The sequence below is a fragment of the Mchenga conophoros genome, linkage group LG5 (genome assembly GCF_057382185.1).
Source record: "Mchenga conophoros isolate Kocher_MC1m ecotype Shallow Benthic linkage group LG5, M_conophoros_male_GT1.1, whole genome shotgun sequence".
NCBI lineage: Eukaryota > Metazoa > Chordata > Actinopteri > Cichliformes > Cichlidae > Mchenga > Mchenga conophoros.
In genome coordinates this window covers 5,533,620-5,561,607 of record NC_140530.1, presented here as the reverse complement: position 1 = coordinate 5,561,607, position 27,988 = coordinate 5,533,620, and the positions used below count along the sequence as shown (strand labels likewise).

At 41.0% G+C, this 27,988-nt stretch overlaps 1 protein-coding gene across 6 annotated transcripts in view; it reads right to left on the bottom strand.

Moving 5' to 3' along the window:
• Positions 1-27,988, bottom strand: part of iqsec1b (IQ motif and Sec7 domain ArfGEF 1b) — a 246,871-nt gene that overhangs the window by 83,521 nt on the left and 135,362 nt on the right. For 4 of the 6 annotated variants that reach the window (XM_085272895.1, XM_085272899.1, XM_085272896.1 and 1 more), the window contains one exon: positions 13,027-13,080. The exons of the other annotated variants lie outside the window; for them this stretch is intronic. In XM_085272895.1, the coding sequence (XP_085129021.1) occupies positions 13,027-13,080 (54 nt within the window). The remainder of the gene's footprint in view (positions 1-13,026; positions 13,081-27,988) is intronic. 6 annotated transcript variants of the gene reach the window in all.

Here is a 27,988-nt window from a genome sequence, read left to right as displayed (position 1 = left end):
CTGTGTGGATGAATGCACTTGTATATTTAAAAGGTTTCTTCATGTAACGATCTGCTAGAGGGTGCAGGGAGCCACAGCCCCGTCCCCCAGGGAATGAAGCAGGCATGGAGGAGATCCAGGCCCCAGAGTACGAGAGCCCAAGGAGGACCACCGGAGGGGCATCCATGCCATCCTCCTGGGAAGAGCTGAGGAGAGCCCCAGACGAGGGGTCACCCAGCAGCCACGGAGCAGAAGCCAGAGGGGGCTGCAGTGGCGTGCCCGCGGGCTCTGCCGGCAGCCAGCTGTGCCAGAGTGAACCGAGCCGCAGGCCCAGAGGCCAGAGGCCTGAGGACCCCCCACCCCCACGGAGGAGGCCCAACCGAGCCAAGGGTACCCGGCACCGCCAAGCAGCCACTGGGAGTGAGCCGGTACATACCTGAGCGCCCAGCCCAGACACCAGTTTATTCTCCACCTCTCCTATGTCTCACCCCCACCTGCAGAGTGAACTTCTGCAAGCATGTAACACCTCCCTACCAGTTGAAGCATCCCAGAACCCCACGCCCCTCACGGGTTTAAATTTCTCTTTTACTATGGATTTAATTTGTTGATATTCTAGAAATCTTTTCTTGTTGATCATATATTGTATAACTACTCTGTCGGAATAAAGTCTGTTCCTTCTAATATATGTTCCAAGTATTTCATTCCTTTACAATTTTCCAATCTGGAAAATTAATCATGTTATTGTTTTGTAATATGTCAGGGTTATTCCAGATAGGTGTACACCACATTCCAAATTATTATGCAAATTGTGTTTAAGTGTCATAAAGATTAAATAAGTTGTTTTTCATTCAAAACCATGGATGGAATTGTGTCTCATGACTCTTTGTATCACTGAAATCAATCTCGGACACCTATGATCACTAGTTTGCCAGGTGAGCCCAATTAAAGGAAAAACTACTAAAGAAGAATGTTTCACATTATTAAGCTGACCACCATTTTCAAGCAATATAGGAAAGAAAAATGATCTCTCTGCTGCTGAAAAGCGTGAAATAGTTGAATGCCTTGGACATGCAATGAAAACCTCAGGTATTTCACGAAAATTTAAGCGTGATCACCATAATGTTAAGAGATTTGTGGCTGAGCACACACGTGTTCGTGCAGATAAAGGCACAATGATGAAGGTTTCTGCCAGACAAATACATCAGATTAAGAGAGGAGCTGCTAAAAGGCTATAACAAAGCAGCAAACAGATATTTGAAGCTGCTGGTGCCTCTGGAGCCCTGCGAACATCAAGGTGTATATCCTCCAGGGACTTGCAGTTGTGCATAAACCCTCTATTCGGCCACCCCTAACAAGCAGAAACAGCTGCAGTGGGCCCAGAACTACATGAAGACTAATTTTCAAACAGTCTTGTTAACTGATGAGTGCAGTGCAACCCTGAATGGTCCAGATGGATGCAGTGGAGTCAGGTTTTGAGTCACGGGGAGAGAGCTGGTCGTCCCCTTTAGGGTTCCTGAAGGTGTGGAAAGTACCATCTGAAAGATGTAATTGTGGGAAAAATCTATTTCCTGCTGGTGAGAATAGTGGAGTATGTGGAGTTTCTGACTGACCACGTTCTTTCATTGGTAGAAAGAGAAGAACTGTGCCTTCTGCAACACAACTATCTTCATGCAAGACAATGCACCATCTCATGCTACAAGGAATACCTCTACATCATTGGAGTTCACATCCAAACAGCAGCTCTGGGAGGGTATTCTGACATCCTGCAAAGACATTTAAGTAGAAACCTTCCAAAAACTTACAAGTTCCATGGATGCAAGAATTGTAAAACTGCTATCAAATAAGGGGTCCTATGTTAATATATAACTTGGATTGAAATAGCTTTTGATTTCAGTGAAATTGATCTACTAATGCTGCAAATTCAACAAATGACCATTTTCAATTCTCTACAACCTATAAAATCTTTTGAAACTGTGTGTGCGTAATAATTTGGAACAGTGCATTTTAAGTTTTTTATTTTTGAAAAACATACTGTTTTCATTGGGAGTTTTGTTCAGTAACATTTGAATTGTACTCTATTGGTAGATGACTCGAAAATTATGCCAAATGTCATTTGAATCGTCTATTTAGGAAAAACCGAGAAAAATATCATTTGCATAATAATTTGGAATGCGGTGTACATTTGCATGGGATTAATGAAGACTCCGTAATTTTTAGAAACTCCCACCATGCTGTCAGAGGAGAGCTGATGTTAGTGCTTTTAAAGCATTCATGTCGTTTGATGTTTAAGCTGATAAATGGTAGGTCTGAAATCTCTAGATTATTGCATAGTGCCTGTTCTACATCTGACCAAGGCTCATCTGAGCGTGTATGTTTTAACCATCCTGAGATGAACTGAAGCCTGCTGGCTAAGAAGTATTGTTGAACGTTAGGCAGATCTAGTCCATTTTCACCCTGTTTAATACATCAGAGAGTAACGGGGTTCAGTATCCAGTCCAAGGCAGACTGTAACTGCCAGGGATCAAACCACCATCCTTCCAATTAGTGCCGAACCGCTCTTCCTCCTGAGCTACAGCCACCCCAGGTGGGTCAAAGGTTGCAATAACTGCTTTGACAAGTAGCTCAAGTAGAATGGAAAAAACTCTATATAAGAACCACTTCATTTACAATTTACCAAGTAAAATGTTTTTAAAAAATACTTCATACATTTTCAGTGCTACGCAAATGATACCCAAGTTTATTTACCCACAAAGCCAGAGAACTAGTTAAACTACAGGCATGTCTCAGAGACATAAAGGCCAGAATGAGCTCTAATTTCCTACTTTTAAATTGAACCAAAAATGATACTCTTTCATTCTGCCCTAAAAATCTTTGAACATGGTGTTTAACATTCTAACTTGCTGTGGATAACATTACTTTGACTTCCAGTAACACTGTGAAAAATCTTAGAGTCATTCAACCAAACATTACCAGTTCAGCCCTGGAAGACTGATGAGTAGGTGCCAAGCAGGACGACAGCCAAAGACAGATGGAAGGCGAGGCTGCCGGACACTGGCGCCACCGGGCCCTCTGACCACCACCAGTAGGCAACGGGTGAAGTGTCTTGCCCAAGGACACAACAACCGAGACTGTCCGAGCCAGGGCTCAAACCAGCAACCTTCCAATTACAAGACGAACTCCCAACTCTTGAGCCACAATCGCCCAGTGATGCAGTGGTTCACACTCTGCCTTACAGCAAGAGGTTTCTGGTTTTGAGCTGAATGAGACCTTTCTCTGTAGAGTTTTTACAGCTTCCCGTGCCACACAGTTGCTTAAAGTACATAGAACTAAGTACTAAATGTGGCTAAAGGGAGTTGATATTTTGAAATACTCTTTTCTGTTAATTAAGGTCGTTGTCATGTCACGTTGACAGCTTGGGGGACTTGGGCAATAATTTTTAAAAGAAAACTTAAGATTTTCTTTTTTTTTCTATTTTAAATGGAAAATGAGGGAGTAAAAATGTGATATAGAAATTAACAATGAATTCATAGCATCATCTATAGATTTATATTACAATATTAATGTATGTTTGCCATAAAATGCGATGTTAGACCTGGAATTCTCTACAGGCATTCCAGGGTGTCTCAGCATGTCATTTGAGATTCACTGCTAAGGCTGCTATATCAGGCTGCAGATCACATCATTTTTATCGATTTGGATGAAAATGAGCTGTGAAATTGTGTTCCGAGCAGAGATAAAGTAACCATCTGGCGTGACTCGCTGCGTTTTTGTTGCCTCAGGCAGGTAGAACTGGGGCCTCGGTCTTTGAAGTATTTGTGTGTGGCAAGTGTGTCAGTGCATTGCCACAAACAAGATGAAAGGTGAAGCAAAATGTCAGCAGTGCCTGTATTCACACTGTCATTAGTTTAATACTGTACTGTACTTGTTAAATCTTAAAAGCGTGACACTTAAAAAAAAAAAGACATATAATGGATTAGATCAAGTTTATTACAGTAAGATTCATGCTAAGAGGTTTTTAGTTAAATATATATCGAAAAACTCATCAATTTGTACTATTTAATTATTGCCTTTTAAAGACTGCTCAGAATGACCTTTGAATGGTTACTTTTCTCACAAATTTCTTCTCAGCATGGTCAGCATGATGGGTGCAGCATTGATCTTGTTTTACTAATCTATATTGTACCAAGAACCACTTGGCAGTTATCAGATGTTATCAGTCTAGCCCAGAAAATGTCAAGTTCTTTATAAGTCCTCTTTCAGAAACCAACAAATGCTCCGATAACATTGCCTTCCCATATTTATTTTACATAGAGTTCAGATAGAACATACATGTCAGCTGCTAGAAATCTGTGAGAATCAAGCCTTGTGTGGTGGAACTTCTAATGGACTTTTTGGAGTTAACGCTGGTATTTATAAAGATTTCTATATTTGCAAGAGGAGCACAAATGGTCAGATCTGATGAAGCCTTAGGGAGTGACGACCGGCTTTGTCATGAGTGTTTTGTCATTAGAATGCAAAAGCTTGCAAAAGGCAGCTGGTTGTCCAGAGTGCAAAGGTATACTATCGTCCTTATTTGAAAGGTAAAGTTAAAAGGCCAACATTAAGATTTATATTTCAACATGTTATTCATTGATATTCCATCTGAGTGTACACTAATATTATCAAAAGTTTTCACTCATCTACCTTCACACTAATATGAACCTGAGTGGCCTCCTATGCTTAATCCATAGGGTTTAACATGATTCTGGCCCGCACTTTGCAGCTATAATGGCTTCAGCTCTTCTGGGGAAGCTTTCCACGAGGTTTAGAAGTGTGTTTATAGGAATATGAATGCCTGTCTTGTCATCTCTGCTCTCATTTATTCCAAATGTGTTCTATTTAGTTGTCAAGTTCTTCCACACTAAAGACATCATCCATGTCTTTATGGACCTTACTTTGTGCACTAGTGGGCAGAGATGTTGGAACAGAAAGGGCCCATCCCAAAATTGTTCCCACAAAAGTTGGGAGCATGAATTATTCCATAATGTCTTGGTGTGCTGAAGCATTAAGAGCTCATTTCACTGGAACTGAGGGTCGAAGCCCAACTCCTGAAAAACAACCCCACACCATAATAACCCCCCGTCTTTTTTACTTGGGGCAATGCAGTCAGAAGAGTGACGTTCTCCTGGAAAGTGCCAAGGAGACATCAGAGCAGAGTCATCCCTGAATGAGTGACTGTTGTTCCCAATCACTTCCACTTTGTTATAATACAGCTGACTAGGGCTGGGCCATATTATACCGTTCACGGTAATACCGGTATAATGTTAGGCAACGATAGGAAAATGAAATATCACGATAGAATATGAGTAAAACGCGCATGCGCAGTGCCTTTGTTTTCATACGCACATGGCCGATTGTTGAGTGAAACAGATGAACCAGAATTGGTTTGTAAAAATGGTGCAACTTCCGTGATGTGGAACTGATTGGGTGTTTGTCCGTCAGATACACGACAAAGCACATTTTTTTGCAGAACATGCAAGCGGCCGTCGTTATTGTCGGACTAAGATGCTCTTAAATCTGGGAGTAATCTGGGTCCTAAACTCCGTATACTTCAGGTCAAACGAACACTGCAGCATCACTGAGCGTTAAAAACTGTCTAAATTCTTTCATCTTTAATAAAACGATCAGCATTGCTGCTTTACCAGGGGTAACTATGAAGTTTAACTTCCAGGCATCCATTAAAACAAAATTTATTACATTTAACGGAGTTAGAAGTTAGCAGGAAGCTAGCGGAAGTTAGCTCGCTAGTTTCGCTAGTTACCTAAACATGATATAGCATGTTCTGACTGAGAGATTTCTGAAAAAATTCAAACGTACAGCTCTGCTATCACTTCCAACATAAATGAAGATAGGAAACTAAACAGCACTGACGTTTGTAGGGTTACTGAAGTTGGGCTAGCTGGTATATAATGATGTGCTACGTAATCGCTAGCGACACAGCTATGTTAGCATAACATAAACAGTGAAGCTGGAGGACGAACACTAACACTTTTCCACTCGATAAAAGTTAACGTGAAGGTTCCTGATAGTTAGAGACAAATGCAATCGCACGGCAGGATGCTGTAAACGGACCAAACTTCAGTCAGGAGAACAACTGAGATAATCCATCCACAATACGAGGTTAGTCATTAATATACTGCAACAACATGGGAATAGAGCAGCTGCCAGAGAATTCAACATTAATGAATCAATGGTACAGAAGTGGAGGAAGCAAGAAGAAGGAGTTTAATAAAGTTTGATTTATCTGACTGCTTTGTTTCGCTTAATGTGCCTTATGGTCCAAAAAATACGTACTGCACGCTGCAGTTTAATGTTGCAAAGCACCTCTTTTTAACTTCAGTGGATATTATACATGGTTATGCTCAGGATATGTCAGCCCATTTCTACTGGAAATGCCTTTTGGTTAAACTTTCAGCAAGGAATTAGCATTTGCACTGTTACATTTTTATAAAGCTTTAATGTACATAAAAACCAGCTTCTTATTTAAGTGAAAATAAATGGAAGGTTGTCTTTTTGCGCTAGTAATGTTGTGGAGTTGTATTTTGTCTCGCATCAATTATATCGTCAGTTATATCGTTATCGCAAATTTTCAAATATATATCGTGATAAATGTTTTTGGCCATATCGCCCTGCTCTACAGCTGACTGTGGAATATTTAGTAGCGAGGAAGTTTTACGACTGGACTTGTTGCGCAGGTGGCATCCTATCACAGTACAACACTGGAAATCAGTGAGCTCCTGAGAGCGATCTGTTTTTTCATTAATGTTCCTGATTGCTCAGGATCACACATCATGAAGACTAGCATGAAGTCCTCTTAACATCTTTTCTGTTACTTAAGTCATTCAAAACTGAAAAATGTTTATTGTCATTGTAAAAGAAATATACAATGAAATTAAGTTGCACTTGAGAGCTGTACTCAATAAATTAAAAAAAAATTAAAAAAAACTATTAGTGTTTATTATTTAAGAAACCGGGATCCTTAATTTTGCAAATTACCAATGCTATAAATAGACACAATAGCTTTGTTTGAGGATGACTTTAAACTGACACACTAACCATTTTTTCAGTGGTGGTACATTTTTTTTTTTAAAAGGGAAATAATGGAAAAAAATGATGGGTGCAGCATTGATCTTGTAAAAGACTTCCTGATTAAACGATGGCAGCTGTTTGCCATAAAAGCTCAGCAACGGTTGTTATTTGGTGCAATTATGTTATGCAATCGTTTATGTCTGCAAGTCAAGTTCATGGGTACTTTTCCACATTGATTTTAAACAGTGTTATACAAAGGTGCAGGAAAAAAGGGTAAAAAGAATTATTGACCATATTTTATGCTGTTGAAAGAGACTCAATAAACTGATCTGATGGACTCTCTAAAGCTGGTGTTGGACAGGCAGATGTTATCTTAGTTAAGAACCCCCCCATTCCACTCCATGACGTACTGGGCAGTCCCAGGAGCATTTACAGTGAAAGACTGAGATTACACAAATGCACCACTGAATGATCATTCCTGCCTGTGGCCATCTCTCTGTCCAAATCCTCCATCTAGAGCATAAGTACACACTGCAGTAGTTGCACACCGTTAATACTGGCACATCAGAGAAAAGAGCAAAGCCAGTTTGATAAGAAGGTACCTGAATTTCAACTTTATCTACATGCAGTTTTGTGTAATATGTTGGGATATTTGTATATTAGAGCTATTTGGACAGGAGTAAGCGATGAGGTAAAATGTTGTAGAACCACAAAGTTTGCCTATAGACCTCTACACATTGGTTCAGCATGTGTGAAAGTTCATTGCAAGTCTACATAGATCACACAGGTCAATGAAAGGATATCTACCGGTTAGTAGACTGGTTCCTGCTGGTTAGTAGACATAGGCCATGCCAGCAGTCACACTGATAATTGAACGATTTCTCTTAATACTAAATGTTCCACAGTAAGAAAAACAGCAGCTAGAGGCTTTAGCTCTCAGAGCCCTCTCCTGTGGAACCAGCTCTGAGTTTGAGTTGAGGATGCAGACACTCTCTCCTCCACAAAATTGTGTTAAGACTCAATCTTAAGAAACGTATAAGACTGCAGTTTGATTAGGTGGCCTTAAACAGTCCTGTAGTTATATAACTCTATGCCAAGACTGCTGGAGGACCTCTGCACTGGACTACAAACATGCTCAGGGTGAGACTCGCAGCTATCTCATTTCCCCCGTGCCCCCATGTTCCAGCGCCCCTGCCCTAATTTGGATAAAATTAAGAAAATCGATGTATGCTGCGGGATATGTGTTACGCTCAGTTCCTCTCTTCTATCAGCTTTTGTTCTCCATTTTTTGTTGTTAAATATTATTCATTGGTTGGCTTCTTGTGGCTCCTGTCAAGAAGCCTGTGCCAAGTGCAGCTTGTGTCTTTCTGCAAATATCTCTTTATGTGGATCTGTAGCTACTGATGCTCTGCTTGCTCAATGTTAAATATCTGTTATTTCTAAAATTTCTTTCTTTTTCTTTCTTCTTTAAACCTCCACAACTAATTCTGCTTCTTTTAGTGCTAATGGAGACTTTATCCTCTCCACTGTGCCAAGTGCTGCTTCTCTCTGTAACACTACAAAGTCTTAACCCCAAAATGTAAAGTGCCCCAAAATGACTCATGTTATGGTTTGCTATAAAAGCTAAATTGGGATTGAACTGAATTAAATTGACCTAAACCACCAATTTATTACTGTAATCTGTAATAACGACAAAGGTCCTCTATTTAAAACTAAATACAAATGATTCCCTCGAGCTGAAAGGGCTGCTTTTGAGCCTAAAGCTATCATAACAAAATGACCATAAAAGGCATAAAAGGCATAGATCTCCTGCCTGTGCGTTGCACTCCTTTCACAGGTGATATTTTGGCTTTGCAGAGCCATAAAAACACAAGCACAATTGGTAATGGTAAAGAAAACAGCAGCCAGTTTAGGCGATCCACTTCTATGGTGATGTGGCATAACTGAAAAAACGGACTTGCAATCAGTTTTCAGTAAGACATGCTTGCCTCATTCACACAAGCACCTTTTTCTAGGGTTTTTCTATATAAGTGCTTTCTATCTAACATTCACACACTTTCAAACTCTGATGGATGCATCAGGGAGCAACTTAGGGTTAGTATCTTCCTCAAGGATATTTAGCATGCAGACTGGAGCAGCCAGGGCTAGAACCACCAACCATCCGATTAGCAGATAACCTGACTGCTCTACATCCTGAGCTACAGCTACCCCCAGTCAGAAGGATCCTGGCTTGACTGATCTGTGTTGGCATGGTATACATTGACTTTTAAATGTCCCCCATTCCTAATGGCAATTTCAAGAACGCTAGTCTGTCATTTTTCACTTCCTCCTTGGTGAACTTGATATGTTTGTCCACTGAGTTAATTTGATCTGTGAATTGTTGTGAAGGTAATTTTCATACAGGTGTCATCACATACCTGAACCAATGACTCAGTGATATTCCAAGAGAGGACAACAGAGCCATGTCCTCCATATCAAAGTCAGCCACAATAGATGAAGCTGGGGAAGCTGGTCCTGTTGTCATGGGTGGGGTCACCCTACAATCTCTTACAAACTAATCTAATCTATTACCCTTTTCCTGTATTCGCCACCAGGTTCTCATTTCGAGGGCTCATAAGAACTTTTGTCACTAAGAAGAGAAAATTTTCTCATGACAGTCTGTCTGGTCTAGTAATAGCATGCATCTACCCTCTTCTGCCGGAAGGATGATAATGTTGTCCTCACAGAGCGATGTCAGTGTCTTCCTCGCCACAATGCTAATTATTCTACGGTAAAGCAATCAGTATGTAAGATTTGACTCTCATCATCCAGTGCTGAACAAACTGGGTGTCATCAGGATTCTACAACACAGAGCGAACACTGTGCCTGCAGACACAATGGTCAGGGAAGCAAGACAACATCGTATCAAAAAGGCTTCAAGTAAATGTGGTTAGCCCACTCCATTTCAAAAATTGGTCCAACCTAAGGATCAAGTGTCCATAGGTTGTCCTTAGAACAAACAGAGTAATAGTATAATAGTGTATTGTTGTGAATTATACCAATCGACCAGCTCTCTAAAAAGAAAACTTTAAACCCATAAAATGGAGATGAAAGGGCAATTCAATGATTTAGAAGTCCGTTGATTGGCCCAGAAAACAGGTCTTTGCTCTATAAAAACACTCCTTCCCTGAAGCAAGACGATCGTAGAATTCCTCACTGAAAGACGACAGCAAGAACAATCCCAGATTTCTTCTCAGCACTCTAGCCTAGGTCTGTTGATTTGAGGATTCCCCTAACTTTAGCTAGTAATGACTTCATGAATTGCTTCACAATAAAATTGTAACAAAAAACCCCCAAAACATTTATATATGTACCTTTTAGACCCTATTTCTGTCAGACTGCTCAAATAGTATTTAATACTTAAACCATAAATATGATGAATTTTTATTAATGGTTACGTACCTTACTGTGCTTGTCTTGTTAGAACTCAGTGCCGCATTTAGTACCATTAACCACAAGATTTTACCAGAGAGATTAGAACGTACCTTTGGTATCAAATGAATTTTGCCACTGTAGTTTGAATCATATCTATTTCATAGACTCCAGTAGGGATGGGAATCTGAGCAGTCCAATTCCTTGCCCTACAGCTGATTTCAGTTTTTGTGTCAGAGAAGGAAACAGTCTACACTGTCGATATGGACATTACTTTTTAACTGCGCAAAACAATGAGAATGCAATGGTAAAGTGCTGCTCATGCAACTTTGGCTCTTTGCAAGCATCTGCATATACAGCAAGAACCCAGCCATGAACTTAGAGTGATATTAAAGCTGAGTGAATGCTGAACCGAGCCCATCAGCCAGACTCTGAACTTGAACAAACTGATGAGCAGTTTGATTTTAATCCCAAGTTTAATCCTGAGAGCAATAGTAAAAGTGTGTAAACTGTCATCGTTGTATTTTTACTCAGTTGTATATAGTATTTGTATTTGTATTCTATTTTTATCTTATTGTATATTTATTTTATTTTATTCTACTGTATATAGTATTTTATTTTATTCTATTCTGTACAGTTGTGTACTGTATTTATTCTTATTGTATTCTAATTTTTGCCTCATAACTCTTGCACTGTCCACTTCCTGCTGTGACAAAACAAATTTCCCACGTGTGGGACTAATAAAGGTTATCTTATCTTATCTTATCTTAAACTATAGTCACTGATAAAGTAAGAATGTCGGCAATTATCCACTTTCTTACTCTATTATATTAATTATCCTTTACAGATCGATAGCCAGTGAGGATGAGATGGCTGCTGTTTCAAAGTCAAGTCCAATCATTGGTTTTCACATCCACCTTCAAAACACCAAGTAAAATCATACTCAGTTCAAGGCTTCACAACAGTACTGTGTATCTTTGCCTAACAAGGACTACAGCAGCCTATGTCAGGCCATCTGTCAGTCAAAAATATTCCCACCATGAATGTACTATAATGGATTAGGCATAGCCACCTAATCTATTCTTTGTTTATCATTTAAATTTGATAGTTGTTGGTCATTGGGAAAGTATAAGGAGTGGCTCACTGGAGTCAACCTCAAGTGGCCAGGAGTAGTACTGCAGTTTTTGGCACTTCTCCATGAGCTTCATTTTTTAGCACCTGGTGCTTTCTGCTTGGCACTCTAATGTCCCATCCATCATTATACTTCAAGTTGAATATGCTGAGCACTCAGCGTGGCCTTCCATTTTTAAGGTAATTCAGGCCAGCAGTGTATTACACAGATGGACTTCATTATAATAGAGCCATCAGCTTTTTCACACCTGCATCTACTTAGTGCATGTAAGGTCATGGAAGTAGGTTTACTTATTCTCTAACACTAAAGCAGACAAGAAAGCCCATGTTTCTCAGCTGGACACGTGAAGGGTATGTTTAGCTGGGGAACTTCAGGAAATCTAGTGACCTTGAGCTTGGTCAGGTCACATGATCATCCATCACAGACGAACAGCTTTGCTGCTGTGCCTTGCTCTAGTGGGAGGGGGGAGGCAGCTTTGGTGTGATAATAAGATGAAAAGTCTGCTCAGTGCAGGCAAGCCAGCCCTGGGTGGAACAGATGGAAGCTCCTTCTTTCTTATGCAATCCAGCACTAGTGAGGCAGAAATGATGACTTTTATGTGACTCCCTGGATGTCGGAGAAAACAAAACGCCTAATGAAGATCATGGGACTAACAGATGAGATTTGTAGGCAGATGGGTAGTGGGAATAACAGGAGGTCAACACCACCCCACCGCATCTCCCATCATGCCTGCTGGCTGCTAGCACTGAGACTAATATGCAGTCGCTCACTTTAAATGATAAACAACACGTATCATGTAATTATGAAACCACACTGGAAATTCTTCTGTACAGTAAGTTGACTGTGTGTGTGTGTGTGTTTGTTGCCTGACAAACTTTGCTTTGTGAAAGCAATCAGTGGCTCATAGATTCTCTAAATTGACCAAAACAATGAGATTAAACGCGCTGAGGGAAGAACATGCACATGTGAAGGGCTCTGAATAGTAATAATGTTCCAGGAAATGTGCAGGAAAGAAGAAGGAGAGGAAGAAAAAACCCCACCAGTTTTCCTCAGACCATTTTCTAAAAATAGCTCTTCTGGTGTGACATCATCAGCGCTACGTAAATAAAGTCCAGCTTTACTTCTGTAGTGCAGCAGAAAAATGTTGAAGCCACTTTTTAGCCTCCAGGAGCAGCGCTGGTTGTTTTTGTTGCTGACAACATGCACACACAACATATGCACAGATCAGCATACATACAGTAAAAAGTGCACTGTGTGTTTCCTCCTTATTTCTTCCTTCATATGAAGAAATAAGAAACTAGATCAATTGCTAGGACTTAGCATTCCAAGCACACATTTTCCCTTCTCTTGATTGGATGTTTTTTGCTTCACAGCTTTAACACTTCAGCACATGGGCATAAAATTCCCATATGTACAACATTCAAATAATTACTCACGAGTGATGGTGGCGTCTGTGAATCATGACGGAGCTGGGGACCTCTGTGTCTGGTCTGGGGGGAACAGGAAAGCAGAAAGCTTAGGTACACAGCGACTACCACACAGTTAAATCTCCTACCCACTCCTTACACACACACACACACACACACTGAATTAGTGTGCCACTCATTCAAGCTCAGCAGCAGTTGAGATGGCTCACGTACAGCTGACTGGTGATATAACTGCTGCTACACATCGCACCACAAATTCTCCACTTAATTTATATTCATGCAAATAGACTAGAAATGTTTAAAGGACTAGATCCTGTCTATGTAGTCAACATCAGGTCACTGAGGTGCTGACAGAGGATTGGCCTGCTGGTCAATATGAGGGCTGGTCCACACTTCTGATTCAGAGCTGATGAGTCCCGTTACAGTGAAACGACTGTGCAAGTACAGACCTTAATCTCAGTTAATGTGGCTACAGTGAGAGAGCGCTGCATCAAGGAAAAACTAGAAAACCTTCTGTAGATTTCACAGAACTTAAATATAGCATTTAATTTATTAGTAGACTCAATTTGCTTCTCTCAAATGTAAATGACCCACTCACTGTTTTGATCCCACTTGATCTTGTCCGAACATATGGACATAATTTCCTAAGGGATTATGAAAGTTGTCATGGTCCTGGGCCATGTGGGCCCAGTATTCTTAGTTTTCGTGTATTTTTGTATTTTGTTCTTTATTTAGGCCATGCTTCCTGGGTTGATCTGTTACGTTGTTCCTTATGTGTTTTCCCTTCGTGACTCTTACCCCCTGTGTGCCCCTCTGTGTATTTATGAGCCCTCGTCTCTCTTTGTGCTTTATTCCATGTTTTCCCCAGCCCGTTATGTCTGCGTTCTCCCCGTGCTCTCTCTCCTCCTGTTTGAACCTCTGTGTACTTCCTGCTTTACTTTGCCCATCTCCCATCAGTGTTACGTTCACTCCTGCCGTGTCTTGTTATGATTATCAGTGTCACCTGTTTTCCCCGTGTGTTCCCACTTTCCTCGTTAACCCTCTGTGTATTTCTGTCTGCGTCTCCCTCTGTTCGGCGTCGCGTTCTCCCTCATGCTGTGTGTGATTCCCCTGTGTTCCTTGGTGAGCTTTATGTTAGTTTTTCCCAGTTTAGTTTTGTATTGTTTCTCGTGGCCAGCAATAAAGCTGTGTTTTTTGAGTTCATCCCCGTGTGTGTGAGTTTTGCGATTGGGTCCTCATCCTGCCTGCCACACAGCAAATCATGACAGAAAGTAGTCTGATTCTAATGATATAGTAACATTTAACAGTATTCTATAAAAATCCTCTTTTGCCTGATCCTTTTTGAAAATAAAATGTTAGAATAATTATGCAAAAAAAATAAAAAATACTCCGAAATACTTTTTCATTACAGTACATGCCTCTCCCTACTATAGGTCGCCTTCTTTTCTGTCTTTGCTCTACTCTTTCCACTCACTCCTAACAGCTCCCTGAGCCTGGCTCTGCTGGAGGATTCTTCCTGTTAATAGGGAGTTTTTTATTCTCACTTTCGCCAAGTGCTTGTTCATACGGGGTCATGTGATTGCGCTATATAAATAAAATAGAAGTGATGTAGGTGATTAACACTTTGTTTGCAGTCCCTTTGTTTTTTCTTATAGGTATCTTACTGAATATAGACTGCACAGGAGTATTCATTACAAAAGACACTGAGTAATTCCCTTCTGGCTGTGTAATGCACTTGGACTGTCTTGGCAATGTTTTTGTCTTTTCCAAAGTTTTTATGAACTTGTTTTCTTCACATGGCATTTTGAAACTCTAGGTCAAGGAACAGTGTTCAGAAAAATGGAAAAGATGTATGTTTCCGTTGACTCTTCACAAGTGCCATAGGCAACCAGCACCGATGACTGCAAAGTTTTACTTCCCAGTTGAAATGCATCGGTTTTAAGTTGCATTTCTGACAAATGCATAACTGAGCCAGCTATACTTTGATTTGCGATTGAACCCTGACTGCAGTGGTTGGGGGAAAAAAAGAGTTACCTATGTATAATCCGTCCAACCAGCTGGTCACATCTTGTAACCTGCTAAACAAAAGATTATCAAGGTAAAGGAATCAGAATGACACAACAGAGTAAGCCTGGGTAGAAATGGTTCCACACCTTTCTTGTGTGCTGGCCCTTTTCTCGTCGAGTCGGGTTAAAAGCTTTCAAGAAAGCAGGTGAGGAAACGCTGGTTTTAGCAGGAATGAGGTGACTGCTTCTCAGTGACACCTTCCATTAAAGAGTAGAGCAAGAGTGAAGTTGTGTAGCATTGTGGAAGATATATGCCCCAATCACAGAGTGGGAAAGGGGGGAGTGAAGACAGTCACAGAAGGCTGGAAATAGGCAGGGGGAGGCAGGTAAATTGCTTAACAACAAAATAAAAAGCTGTACTATCACTCAGCTGATAACAGAAATGCTGAATATGCTTTGTATGTATCACATGCCGCTGTGCTCGGCTGCACATCTCTCACAGGAATACACAATGTGCAGGAATGACTGAACTTCTCTGACATGACAAGAGGCAAGGTAGAAAGAAGCAGTGAAACATCAATCACAGATGAGGCATTTAAAGCAGTTGTCATGACAATAGCAATGGCTGAAAGCAAAGATCCTTTTCTTTCCCTCTCTGGAGACTTGGTGACATTCAAATAGCAGACATTGCTGCAAGTCCAACAGCCACGCCTCGCTTGGTGAACTGTGTAGTTTTAGCAAATGTGTCCGATTCAGGTTGGAAATGTTTTCAGTCTGCTCGGTCAGAAAGAAAGGTGGGGGTATAGGTCGGGGTGTGTTTATCACTTTGATGGATTGCGACAGATCAGTAACAGCATGTTACATCTGATTCACTACTAAAACCCACAGACACAGACAATCCACAGCATTCTCATAGGGCTACATCACTGCTTGTGTTTATCATCAGGAAACAACAACTGCAGAACTGGAAGGGTTATTATTATTATTATTAAATTCTTTACTTAAACAGATCTCAGTCTCACTGAGATTGAGACCCGTGTGCAAAAAGGCATACACAACAATTGAGACAGACATCTACATAATAAATGACACATTACACTTATTCACAAATTAAGAAAACAAGAGTAAGAGTCGTTCCAGACAGAGAAATACAGAGAAATACAAGTCTTTAAAAAATCAAAAGAATTCAGCTTCATTGTTTTCTGCAGCTCACTTTAGTTATAGGCAACAAAATATTTAAAGCCAGTTTCATCCAAGTCCAGTGTGAAAAAGAGGTAAACTAAAGTCAAAATGTCCTGCAGCCTGAAATTGTAAGCACTGTGTTTAAACTCAGTCAAGGAGTGGAGGTAAGCAGGCAATCAAGCAATTTTAGGGGCTTCTGTTCTGATGTGTACACTCGGTGCCGTTGGAGGTACAATCTTGTCTTGAATATATACAACTGCAAACCTAACTACTATATGAACGCTGATCTCGAGTTTGAAAATTGAGTACTTCAGTGCTTTCACAGACTGTATAAAAACACGGACATAGCCACCGTGATGTCACTTAGTGAATCACTTTGTGAAGATTTGAGCCGTCACCTTGCGCCACAATCAAACAGGGGATCTGGCTGACAAACAGAGAAGCTTGCAATGCTTAAAGAACGCAACTATTCACTTACAAGTTAGGATTGTCTTAAAGCATGCCCTCCTTTATTGTGCTTTTTGGCTTCATTAGGGACCCTTATTTAATAAAATTAACCCTATATTGTATTTCAGGTTTGAAACTAGCAATTGCAATCACATCTCATTAGCAAAGTGTTTATGGACATCATGCATTAAGGGAGTCGAGGGCTGTTTTCCTACACTTACTTTCAGCTTACCAACCACAGCGCATGAATCTGCATGTTTGATTTAGTCTAAGCTAAATGAAACATTAATTAATGACAATATAAAAGATTCAAACAATAGATAAATGCATTGGAGGTTCACTTCCTAGCTGCTCCAGCATGTCAAAATATCCTTGGTCAAGACACTGAACCCCAATGTGCTGATCACTGTGTGTGCACAAATGTTAGCCAGGCTGCTTGGGTATAGGAAAAACACAGAAAATATATAGTTGAACGGTACTTGTAGTAAAAAGGGCTTTGAATACTCAGCTAGAGTAGAAAAGTGGTTTTCCTTTAAGGCAGAATTGTGTCAGGGGATGACATAATCATTTGGTTCTGATACTGAGAGCAGCAAACATAGATATGTGGCTGTGAAGCATTCCAAAGTGATTCAGGATGACAGGAGAACAATCAAACCGTGCACATGGGAAGGCCTGTGTGGCCTTCTGTCTTGTGCCGAGATTCCTCAACTGATTCTAATCAGAAATAAGGTTACTCTGTGCAGAAATAACCTACCATTATATAGCCGGAAGAGATATTTATGATTAATATGCCTTCTGGGATAAGGCCAGGTCTTCTTCTGGTCAGTTGATTAAACAATAACAAGAGTAAACAATAACAAACATCAAAAGAAGGTTGTAATATCAATTCAAGAGCTACACAGAAAACGTGACATAGAATCTTAATGTCTTATTTTTTCCATTCTTATTTCTATAGCTTATTTTTACACTAGTCTTATCAGAAGGAGCTCTTAGTCCAGTTTATCTAAATTCCATATGGTTGGTACTAGGGACACGATGCATTAGTCATACTGCTAGGCAAGCATTAAGGCCCAGACATGAGGCCCCTTCTTGATCAGAGAAAAAAGCCTGGGGCTCACAACAGCAACAACATCACACAAACACATAATTCCAGTTACTGCAGTACCCTGCTGGGAGTCAGGAGAACACGAAGCAGGATGGGAAAGAGGCTGTGAAGAGGAAGCTCAATCATGAGGTTCTTTAGTGCAGTAGATGATATGGCAGTTTATTGAGCACAAGCTTTTCTGTGGGAAAAACATTTTGCAGATTGTGTCATTGTTTTGCTAATCACTTCAAGGCAGTAGCAGGAAGGATGGGAGTGAATGCACGGCAATAATGAACTCTGTGTTTGTGTATGAGCACGTGTGCACGAGCATATTCTGGGTGTGAAGGAAAGTTAGGAGCTAAGAGGCAGTTCCATCTCTGCGGTCACTGTCTCCCTCCTCCGGCTGTCTTGCCTCACATCTAGATCAGAGCCCAATCAAAGCTTCTCTACCCAGGATCACATGACCCTTTTACTGTGACTTTAATATCATCAGACAAAGTCATTTTTTGTGTGGTGACCCAGCATACAAAATACAACACCGTACAAAAGTAAATGTAACACAACAGGAAAAATAGCCAAGCAATACTATAAAAACGACTAAAACTAACACCTTCTGGAAAGCACCACAGTTTGGAAAACACAATAAATAAAACACAATATAGAATAGTTGGCAAAGCCTGGCGACATAATGTAGTTTCATAAAATCTGTAATTAATATATTAATGCCTTTAGGCCTGTTACTACAGCTTCACACACATTTCCCTCAATGACGTTGCCAATACAACATGTCAAGTATGTGTTGTGTAACACCAAGTGAGAAGGTGGAAGAGATGGCGTGAAATAAATCTGTTGGCTCTGTTAGTAAGCAGTCAACTACAGTTTTTTACCCCTCAGTTGTAAAAGGCTGAATATTGCTGTCACCCTGCTGGGCTGGTGTCCGAGTGTGGGGGCAGTGTGGACACCGAAGTTTCCGACTGCGATAACTTGAGAATGAGGTGACAAAGCTCAGTGACCTTGATCTAAAGGTCAGAGGTCTAAGTTCAACTTTTTGGAAAATCTTGTGAATGCGATAACTCCAGAAGGAAGTCAGCTAGAATTTTGAAATCAATAGTATAGGTGTAGCTACTACCAACCTTGGACGAGTTCTTATCTCAGTGACCGCGACCTCAGTCAGCGGTTATGTTTTCTGCAAAGTTGGATTTTGAAATCAATAACTGAGTTACTGAAGGCTGAGGGGTAGCACAGGCAGTCAGCAGCATTTATCTAAAGATGTAAAACTGTTGCCTCAGGTCTTAATTTTAATAGAATCGGTTTAGTTCAGCTGGGTCTCAAAGATTTAGAGACAGTGAAAGTTTATCTTAATCATGTGCAAAGCTCTTGACAAAGCGCCAATCATCCTTAAACACAGATTAAAATACTTTATTTAATGTTAAAAGTGTCATTCACACCAGAGAGACTGACTGCTCATCTTTTGGGTTTTGCAGCCAACTACTTAAATGGTTTGGCTCATTCTAAATTCTTTTATGAGTCTTGTTTAGGGCTGCCACGATTAGTCCACGAGTCATGATTACATGATTACGTCAGCTATCAAAATCGTCGACGACTAATTTAATAGTCGACATGCCGTTTGAAGCTTTGTAAGATCCTGAAACAGAAGATAGCAGCAATACATCCACACACACACACACACACACACACACACACACACACACACACACACACACACACACACACACACACACACAGATGTATAAGTCGATTTATTCAGGAACAAATAAAACACTGAGAAAAGCCAAAAAATAACTTTAAAATGTTATTGTTTGGCTTTCCTCAGTATTTTATTTGTTCCTGAATAAATCGTTTTGGCTGAGATTAAAGTTATATAGTTTTTACACAGCTTGAATAAACGTCAAACAGAAAACTGATTAAACAAAAGTGTGAGATGGTGGAGAATTTACTCCAGTGTCCTGTTATATTTTAGATCACAAGGAGCTGAGTTCATTAAACTCCACTGAGACAATCTGCAAATTTCATTAAAAGTTTAATAAACTATCATCTTGTCTTTATTTTTAGTTGGCACATACCCTAAACACTTCAAGCTGTAAGCTGATAGTTATGCAGTGCAGTAAGTTGTGCGTTTTACGTCCAATGGATGCATGATCTGATTAGTCGACTAATCGCAAAAATAATCGGTGACTAGTCGACTATCAAAATAATCGTTTGTGTCAGCCCTAGTCTTGTTTCCAGCAGCTGCAGCATTACGGCATGCTACCTGCCCAGCACCAATCAGCAGACACTGTAAGTGCTGAACAGTCCCTTCTTATAGTAAGAGTGTTGGAAGTAGGAACAGAATATGTTGTTGTAAAGACTTAAGCGACTTCCACAAAAGCAAAATCTGTTACGGATGAATGACCGGGTCACCGACTGGCATCACTGAAATGCCAATGGCAAGCAATGCTGAGTACCTACTCAGAAACCATGTGACAGGGTTTTAGTAGATTCAGGGGAACAAGTTTTATATGTGCTGGCTGGAACTCACAACTTGAAGGATCTGCTGATAAAACCTTTTGACCAGATATTTACCGGCCATCTTTACAGCTGAGGGCTTTGTTGGTGAGGGGTGTTTTTGGGAGCATGCAAACAAGCACCAAATTACGTTAGGCAACTTTAAAGTTTTGTCTGTTTTGTCTGTAACAAGAACATTACTGATGCTTTTAAGGCTTAATTAAAAGTTGATGAAGAGTTTGTGTTTAGAATGAAATCCTAAATTCTAACAGCCCTGACTCAAAAGACATGGTGCCAGTCAGTCCTGTTGCCAGATTTTTGGCAAATAGAGTCCCTAAAATGATGTTGCTCCCTCCTCTTTGCTGACACTTTGGGGCTGTGCAAGATCATACAGTTGCACATGTTTTATTAACTTCATGAGACAGCCAAGCCGAAAGCAGTTTTCAACATATCAGTGCAGCGAGCATGTACGCAAAAAAAAGTGACAAGGAGCATAAGTGCCCTGTTTCTTGTTACAAAGATGGTTAATTTCACCATGGTGACCCTCCGATGTCACTGATATCATCTGAGAAAATGGCTACAAAGTTTTAATAATGGTATGACTAAGTCAGAGTTGTGAGGCTTCACTGTGTGTGTGTGTGTGTGTGTGTGTGTGTGTGTGTGTGTGTGTGTCTTGCTGAGTGTGTGTGGAGTCACTAAAACTGATTGGCCCAACAGATGGCAGTGTGTTTTCACTGATTGAAGCTTGTCCCACATGTCCCACTGGACCTCTGCTTCAGAGCAAAAGGGTAGTGTCGGCACATTGTTAATCTAAAATCTACTTTCATCATGCCTCACATTAGGCCAAAGGCACACCTGAATAATTTATTTTCTATCTCTAGCCATGGAAATGGACCCGTCTTCACACTACTCTTACGTCAAGATACCATCAACTCTGATTTAGCTACAGCAGACTGGTTTAGTTGTCTGATTGGAAGCAACTCAAAGACTGTGTGTGTGCCAATATCAGTCCAGAAACATTAGTACTATATGTATTATGTATATGTGTTGATGGAGTGTAACCTTTAAAAATAAAAGCAGTTGTAGACATTGATCCATATCAGAAACTTCAGCTGCCTATACTTAAGCAGCAACTTGTGGGACTAAAAAGTGAAGGCAATGTGGAAGTGCTAAAAACAGTAGTTCCACTAATAGCCACTGGAGACAGAAGCTAGTCAATCCCATAGACCAGTGATTCCCAAAGTGGGCGGAATGGGGAAAAAAAAAAAAAAAAGTATGCTTGGACACTGCTAGCATAATGGAAATGCAAAGCAAAGCAGAGGTTGAAGCATTGCTAGATATGCTTCCAAGCCAAAGACTAGAACATATGATGAAGCATATCTTGCCACTGGATTCACCTCCACGACAGTTGCCGTGCCAAGGTAGGGATCCCTGACAGAATTTCCCCTGCATCGGGAGCACACGCTGGGATCTCCAAACAAACAGTATCCCAAATTCTTGATTTTTAGTTCACAAACATTTCTTATAACGACTAAGGTTTTAGCTCTTTGTTCAGGAAAGTTATAGGAGGATAAAAATAATTACCAGGTAAAACGTCCTTCGTTTATTAAAATAACCCTGTCCAATACCACGTGAGAACAATAAATATATAATTTTTTGTTGTAACCCTCAAACTGAATGGTAATGTAATGACACTCACTTTTCACAAAACTAAAATATCACTGCTTCCACGCCCAATCTGTAATGGAGGTGGAGTAAACTGGATCCGCACTACATGCCCAGCGAATGCTCCCTAAGTGTGGGGAGCGGGTTTTGTCGGGGATGCATACCTTGGCACAACACTGATCCTGCCACAATTTGTATTCCCGGTTCAAGTCACGGACAAACTGTATCCCACAGTTGTTTATGTTTTTAAACCCATTTTGCACATTTTTTAAAAAATGTATTGATGACAATGTTGAATATTATTACATAGTGGAAAAAAAACAAAAACAAAAGAAACCCAACAAACTATACCTAGCAAAAAAAGTTTGGGAACTACTGCCATAGACTATCATGTTGAAATTCTTAACTCTACAGCAGCAGTAAGCATACTCCGAGTCTGGTAAAAAAGCAGGTTCCCTCTTCCCAACAACTCCACAGTGGGTCATTTTTTATAACTCCGTTATACTATTGTTTGAAAATTAGGGGCTTGGCCTTTTGGATATTCAGGTCTGCAAAAACAGGGACATAAATCCTCTTGTTATCTGCTAGGCTTTACTGGAGGTAAAGCCTAGCAGAATCATTGAACTACACCATGATTGTAGTATTGATGTCTTTTAAGGTATTTTTCTAGAAATTATCTTAAAAAATAATATGACATGCTGTCAGTTACTGTATCCGGTTGTTCAGTCTGACGTCACTAGCCGTGTCTGGGTCTAAACTCCGCTGCAGGTCCATATATCAAACGATCACTATAGCATTACTGAGAGTTGAAAAACTGTCTAAAGTCTTTCATCTTTAATAAAATGATCAGCGTTCTGCTCTACCAGGTGTAACAATTGAGTTTAAGATAAGATAAGATAAGATAGAACTTTATTAATCCCTCGGGTGGGTTCCTCTGGGAAATTCGACTTCCAAAAAGCACAGCAACGACCGAAGTTACAGTTACAGAATTGTTATATATATATATATATATATATATATATATATACTAGAGATGGACCGATCCGATATTACGTATCGGTATCGGTCCGATACTGACCTAAATTACTGGATCGGATATCGGAGAAAAATAAAAAATGTAATCCGATCCATTAAATATCACGAAAGCACCTCACAAAACTTGCAACACGCTGTAACTCACCTCAGAAGTTAGCACGTCGGAGCAGTATGCATCACGTGATAGAGCGGCTGTGGCATGCAGGACCTGTTGGTGGTCTGGATAGCATGTGGAGCTTCGCTAGCAACCCGGCATTTCATCTCCGACAAAGTTATCCCGAGAGAAGTAAAGCAAGTGTGTAAGTCCATCTCTGAATGTTTGTAAAGCATTCCTGCATTAAGCTTAACAAGCGACTGCCTCTCCTGCTGCTACTTCAATCATGAAACTGCTTAATGATCAGCTGATCGGCTTTTCTGTCGCGAGTCGGTGTCTCTAGTTTGCTTTTGGCCCACTTTGCACCAGAAAGAGGAAACCAGCGGCTGAACAACAGCAGCACGTTTAAGCTTGATCAGCTATTGTTAGAATGTATTTAATATTACTTTCTACTCGAGGATCTTTTTCTACGTAGCTGACGGCTGGTAACTGTGCAGGGGCGGATCAAGCAAAGTTTAGCCAGGGGGGCCGATAGGGCATTAACAGGGAAAAGGGGGCACAAAGACATACTTTTCTTTCTTATTCTCATTTAAAATGTCTAGCTTTTAATAAATAATTATCTGACACCCAAAGTTTTAATCTGATGTAAAATGTATAGAAGTCCATTATTGTATATAGTAACTGTTAAGTCTAATATACCCTAGTAAGCTATAGTACTTTTTCCTTTGGGAAGGTACCATCTGTGCAGTCTGCAATTTTGTTGAAGAAAGATGTTGAATCTATTTAATATTTCTTGAAAAATAATTGATTTCTGTGCATTTTTTTTCACACTGCATCAAATTAAGGTTGATTACGTCGATTAAGCATCATGAGGTGGAGCGTGAGGGGTGGTTCCTTATTTTTTATTTATTTATTTTTGTTGTTGCTGGGAGTTGGAACCCTATTAGTTAGGTTGCTTAATATTTATGCTAAGTACTCTTTAAAATACCAGAATAGGGAGGATGGTGCAGGTTTAAGTTTATTAGATTGATCAGTATTGCTGAACTATGAAATATTTTTTTTTGCATACAGGTATAACAGAATAGCTTTAGTGTAGTTGTTGTTTTAAACTTGAGTATGAACTTATACAAAATGCAGCAAGATATTTAAAAAACAGTTTTGTTGATTAAAAAACATATCGGATTCATATCGGTATCGGCAGATATCCAAATTTATGATATCGGTATCGGACATAAAAAAGTGGTATCGTGCCATCTCTAATATATACACACACACACATATATAAATACAGAGACAAATATAAATAAAATATACAAAGGGGATAAATAGAATAAATAGGAATAAAAAATAAAAATACAAGTGAATTGCACATTTCAAGTATTGAGTCTATTGCACTGTTGACTATTTACAAAAAGTATTGCACAAGGTATTGTACAGTGAGGTGAAGAGGCACTACAGCTTAGTTGTTCCCCCCTCCTTTGTCCTGTTTAACATCCAGGCATCCATGAAAACGGAATTTATGACATTTAACGGAGTTAGAAGTTAGCAGGGAGTTAGCTCGCTAGCTTCTATCTAAATACAATATAGCATGTCCTGACGGCGGGGTTTTGGAAACAAATTAAAACGTACAGCTCTGCTATCACTTCCAGCATAAATGAAGACAGAAAACTAAACAGCAGTGACGTTTGTAAGGTTACTGAAGTTGGGCTAGCTGGTATATAATGATGTGCAACGTGACCGCTAGCGACACAGCTATGTTAGCATAATATAAACAAGCTAACTTTTTTTCCACTCGATAAAAGTTAACGTGAGTGTTCTCGGTGATCAGGAACAAATGTAATCGCATGGCAGGATGCTGTAAAAGGACCAAACTTCAGCCAGGAGAACAACTGAGATAATCCATCCACAATACGAGGTTAGTCACTTATATCATGCTGCATGGGCTGGGCTGTAGTTACATCCTAAGGTTTTAAAAACTGATCTTAAATAAATGATTAGTGGTAATAAAAGCCTAGGGAGGTCAACAGGGATCACTGACTGTTTTAGGAGCTTTTTGAGATCAAATAGAAGAAAATACATAACATTAAACATGTTAACAACACAAAAGCCATATTAAACGCAGACTACTTTAGACCCGGAAGTAGGATTCGTCGCGTCATCACTGAACAACCGGATAGCCCATCCCGTGAGCAAATCCCTGTGAGCAAGCATTATCCTGTGCATTCTGTGGATGCAGTTTGCTAACTGGCCTGCTAGCTTAGCTTGCTGGCACTTCTCCTTCTAATTAAACTATGGTCACTTTTGGCACCAGAACATAAGGCTTCACAATGCATGTCCAAAAACAAACAGGTAATATCTCAGATGTCCATCTTTTATATACAGAGATGTCACAGTTTAATAAAGTAAAAGAAAACAGAAGTTTCTCATTAACACGGTAAAGATTTCATCCATCCATCCATTTTCTTCTGCTTATCCAGGGCCGGGTCGCGGGGGCAGTAGCCCAAGCAGAGAAGCCCAGACCTCGCTCTCCCCAGCCGAGGAAACACCAAGGTGTTCCCAGGCCAGCTGAGAGATATAACCTCTCCAGCGTGTCCTGGGTCTGCCCCGGGGCCGCCTCCCTGTGGGATATGTCCGGAAAACCTCACCCAGGAGGCGTCCAGGAGGCATCCTTGTCAGATGCCCGAACCACCTCAACTGACTCCTTTTGATGTGGAGGTTTTACACTCAGCTCTCTCTTCACCACAACAGACCGGTACAGCATCCGCATCACTGTGGCCGCTGCACCAATCCGTCTGTCGATCTCCCGCTCCCTTCTCCTATCACTCGTGAACAAGACCCCGAGATACTTAAACTCCTCCACTTGGGGCAGGAACTCGTCCCTGACCCGGAGTGGACACACCACCCTTTTCCGGCTGAGGGCCATGGCCTCAGATTTGGAGGTGCATTCCCACTGCTTCACACTCGGCTGTGAACCGTTCCAAGGCGAGCTGGAGGCCATCACCCAATGAAGCCAACAGAACCACATCATCTGCAAAAAGCAGAGTTGAATGCCTTCTCCAAGTCCACAAAACACATGTAGACTAGTTGGGCAAACTCCCATGCACCCTCAAGTATCCTCGAGAGGATAAGAGCTGATCCAGTGTTCCACGACCAGGAACAGGAGTGTTCCTCCTGTATCCGAGGTTTGACTAACGGACGGACTCTCCTCTCCAGCACCCTGGCATAGACTTTCCCAGGGAGGCTGAGGAGTGTGATTCCCTTGTAGTTGGAACACACCCTCCGGTCTCCTTTCTTAAAGATGGGGACCACCACCCTGGTCTGCCAGTCCAGGGGTACTGCCCCTGATCTCCATGCAACATTGTAGAGACGTGTCAACCAAGACAGCCCTACAACATCAAGAGCCTTCAGGAACTCGGGGCAGACCTTGGCCACCCCAGGGGCTCTGCCACCAAGGAGTTGTTTAACTGCCTCAATGATCTCGCCCCCAGAGATTGGCGGGTCATCCCCTTCATCCCCAGACTCTGCTTCAGCCACAGAAGATGTGCCAGTGGGATTAAGGAGGTCCTCAAAGTATTCCTTCCACCACCCGACAATTTTCTCAGTCAAAGTCAGCAGCACTCCACCCGCACTACACACAGTGCAGGTAGAATACCGCTTTCCTCTCCTGAGTCGCCTGACGGTTTGCCAGAATCTCTTCGAGGCAGTCTGAAAGTCTTTTTCCATGGCCTCTCCAAACTCCTCCCACACCCGAGCTTTTGCTTCAGCCACCGCCTGCGCCACATTCCGCTTGGCCTGTCGGTACCTGTCAGCTGCCTCCAGAGTCCCACAGGCTAACCAAGCCCGGTAGGACTCCTTCTTCAGCTTGGTGGCTCCCCTCACCACTGTGTCCACCATTTGGTTCGGGGATTACCACCACGACAGGCACCAACTACCTTGTGGCCGCAGCTCAGTGCAGTGGCTTCGGCAATGGAGGTGCTGAACATGGTCCATTCGGACTCAATGCCTCCCCAGCCTCCCCGGGTTTCTCTAAAAAATGTGCGTGGCTTCTCATGTAATGCTGGTGATATCTAAACTGTTGGCTGCTAATTACCAGGCAGATAAGGCCTAATGTATATAACTGCATCCAGTGCTTTTTAAAATACACGGAGAGAAATTCCACAGCTAATTTATTAAATCAGTGCAGCCATTGAAGACAAACACTTTCACTGAAGTGTGAAAGAAGGTGCTGAGATGTGTATGCCAGGGTTAGATACCCTTAAGCAGTGCACTCACTCAATTACAAAACACTTTTCAAAGGCAAAACAAAATCTATCATGCCTGAAACATTATATTTTAACCTGCACAACACAATGATCCATAATGGAAATGATTTGATAGTGATGAGTAGAGCTGTTCTGAAGCATGCAAAGCTGAAAGCTGGTACTCTCCGGCCTGTTGAGCCAATGCCATCGCCCTCCCTATATACACACTATCACCACATCCTATTAACATCATGTCACAGCCAGACAACAATGTAATGATGATTAAAATGATACTAATCGAAACAGCAAAAGGCGACCATTATCATTACAGTTAATTATCTCCCATTCCAGTGCACGCAAAGTGTGACAGCGAGCTGTTTCATCCAAGCGAACAAAGAGTAGAGCAATCACCTGAGTCAGAACAATAGAGACTACGACTCCACAGGAGGTGTATGTGAATATTTCCCTGTGATTCTCACAGTTGGGGGTTTGCAGAAATCCGACTCAACATTTCTGGGATCCTTTAATGTGCGGGAATAATTTGAGGCAGAGACATTCACAGCCGCAATGAGATTTGGTTGTTTAAGATTTTGCAATATGAAAACGGCTTTATCTGACAATCAGATTAGGAGCAGGGTAATATTCACAATGTAAGCCAGTGTTGCAGGGAAGATCCATTACTAGTGTGACAGAGGCAGACGAGGGATGCATT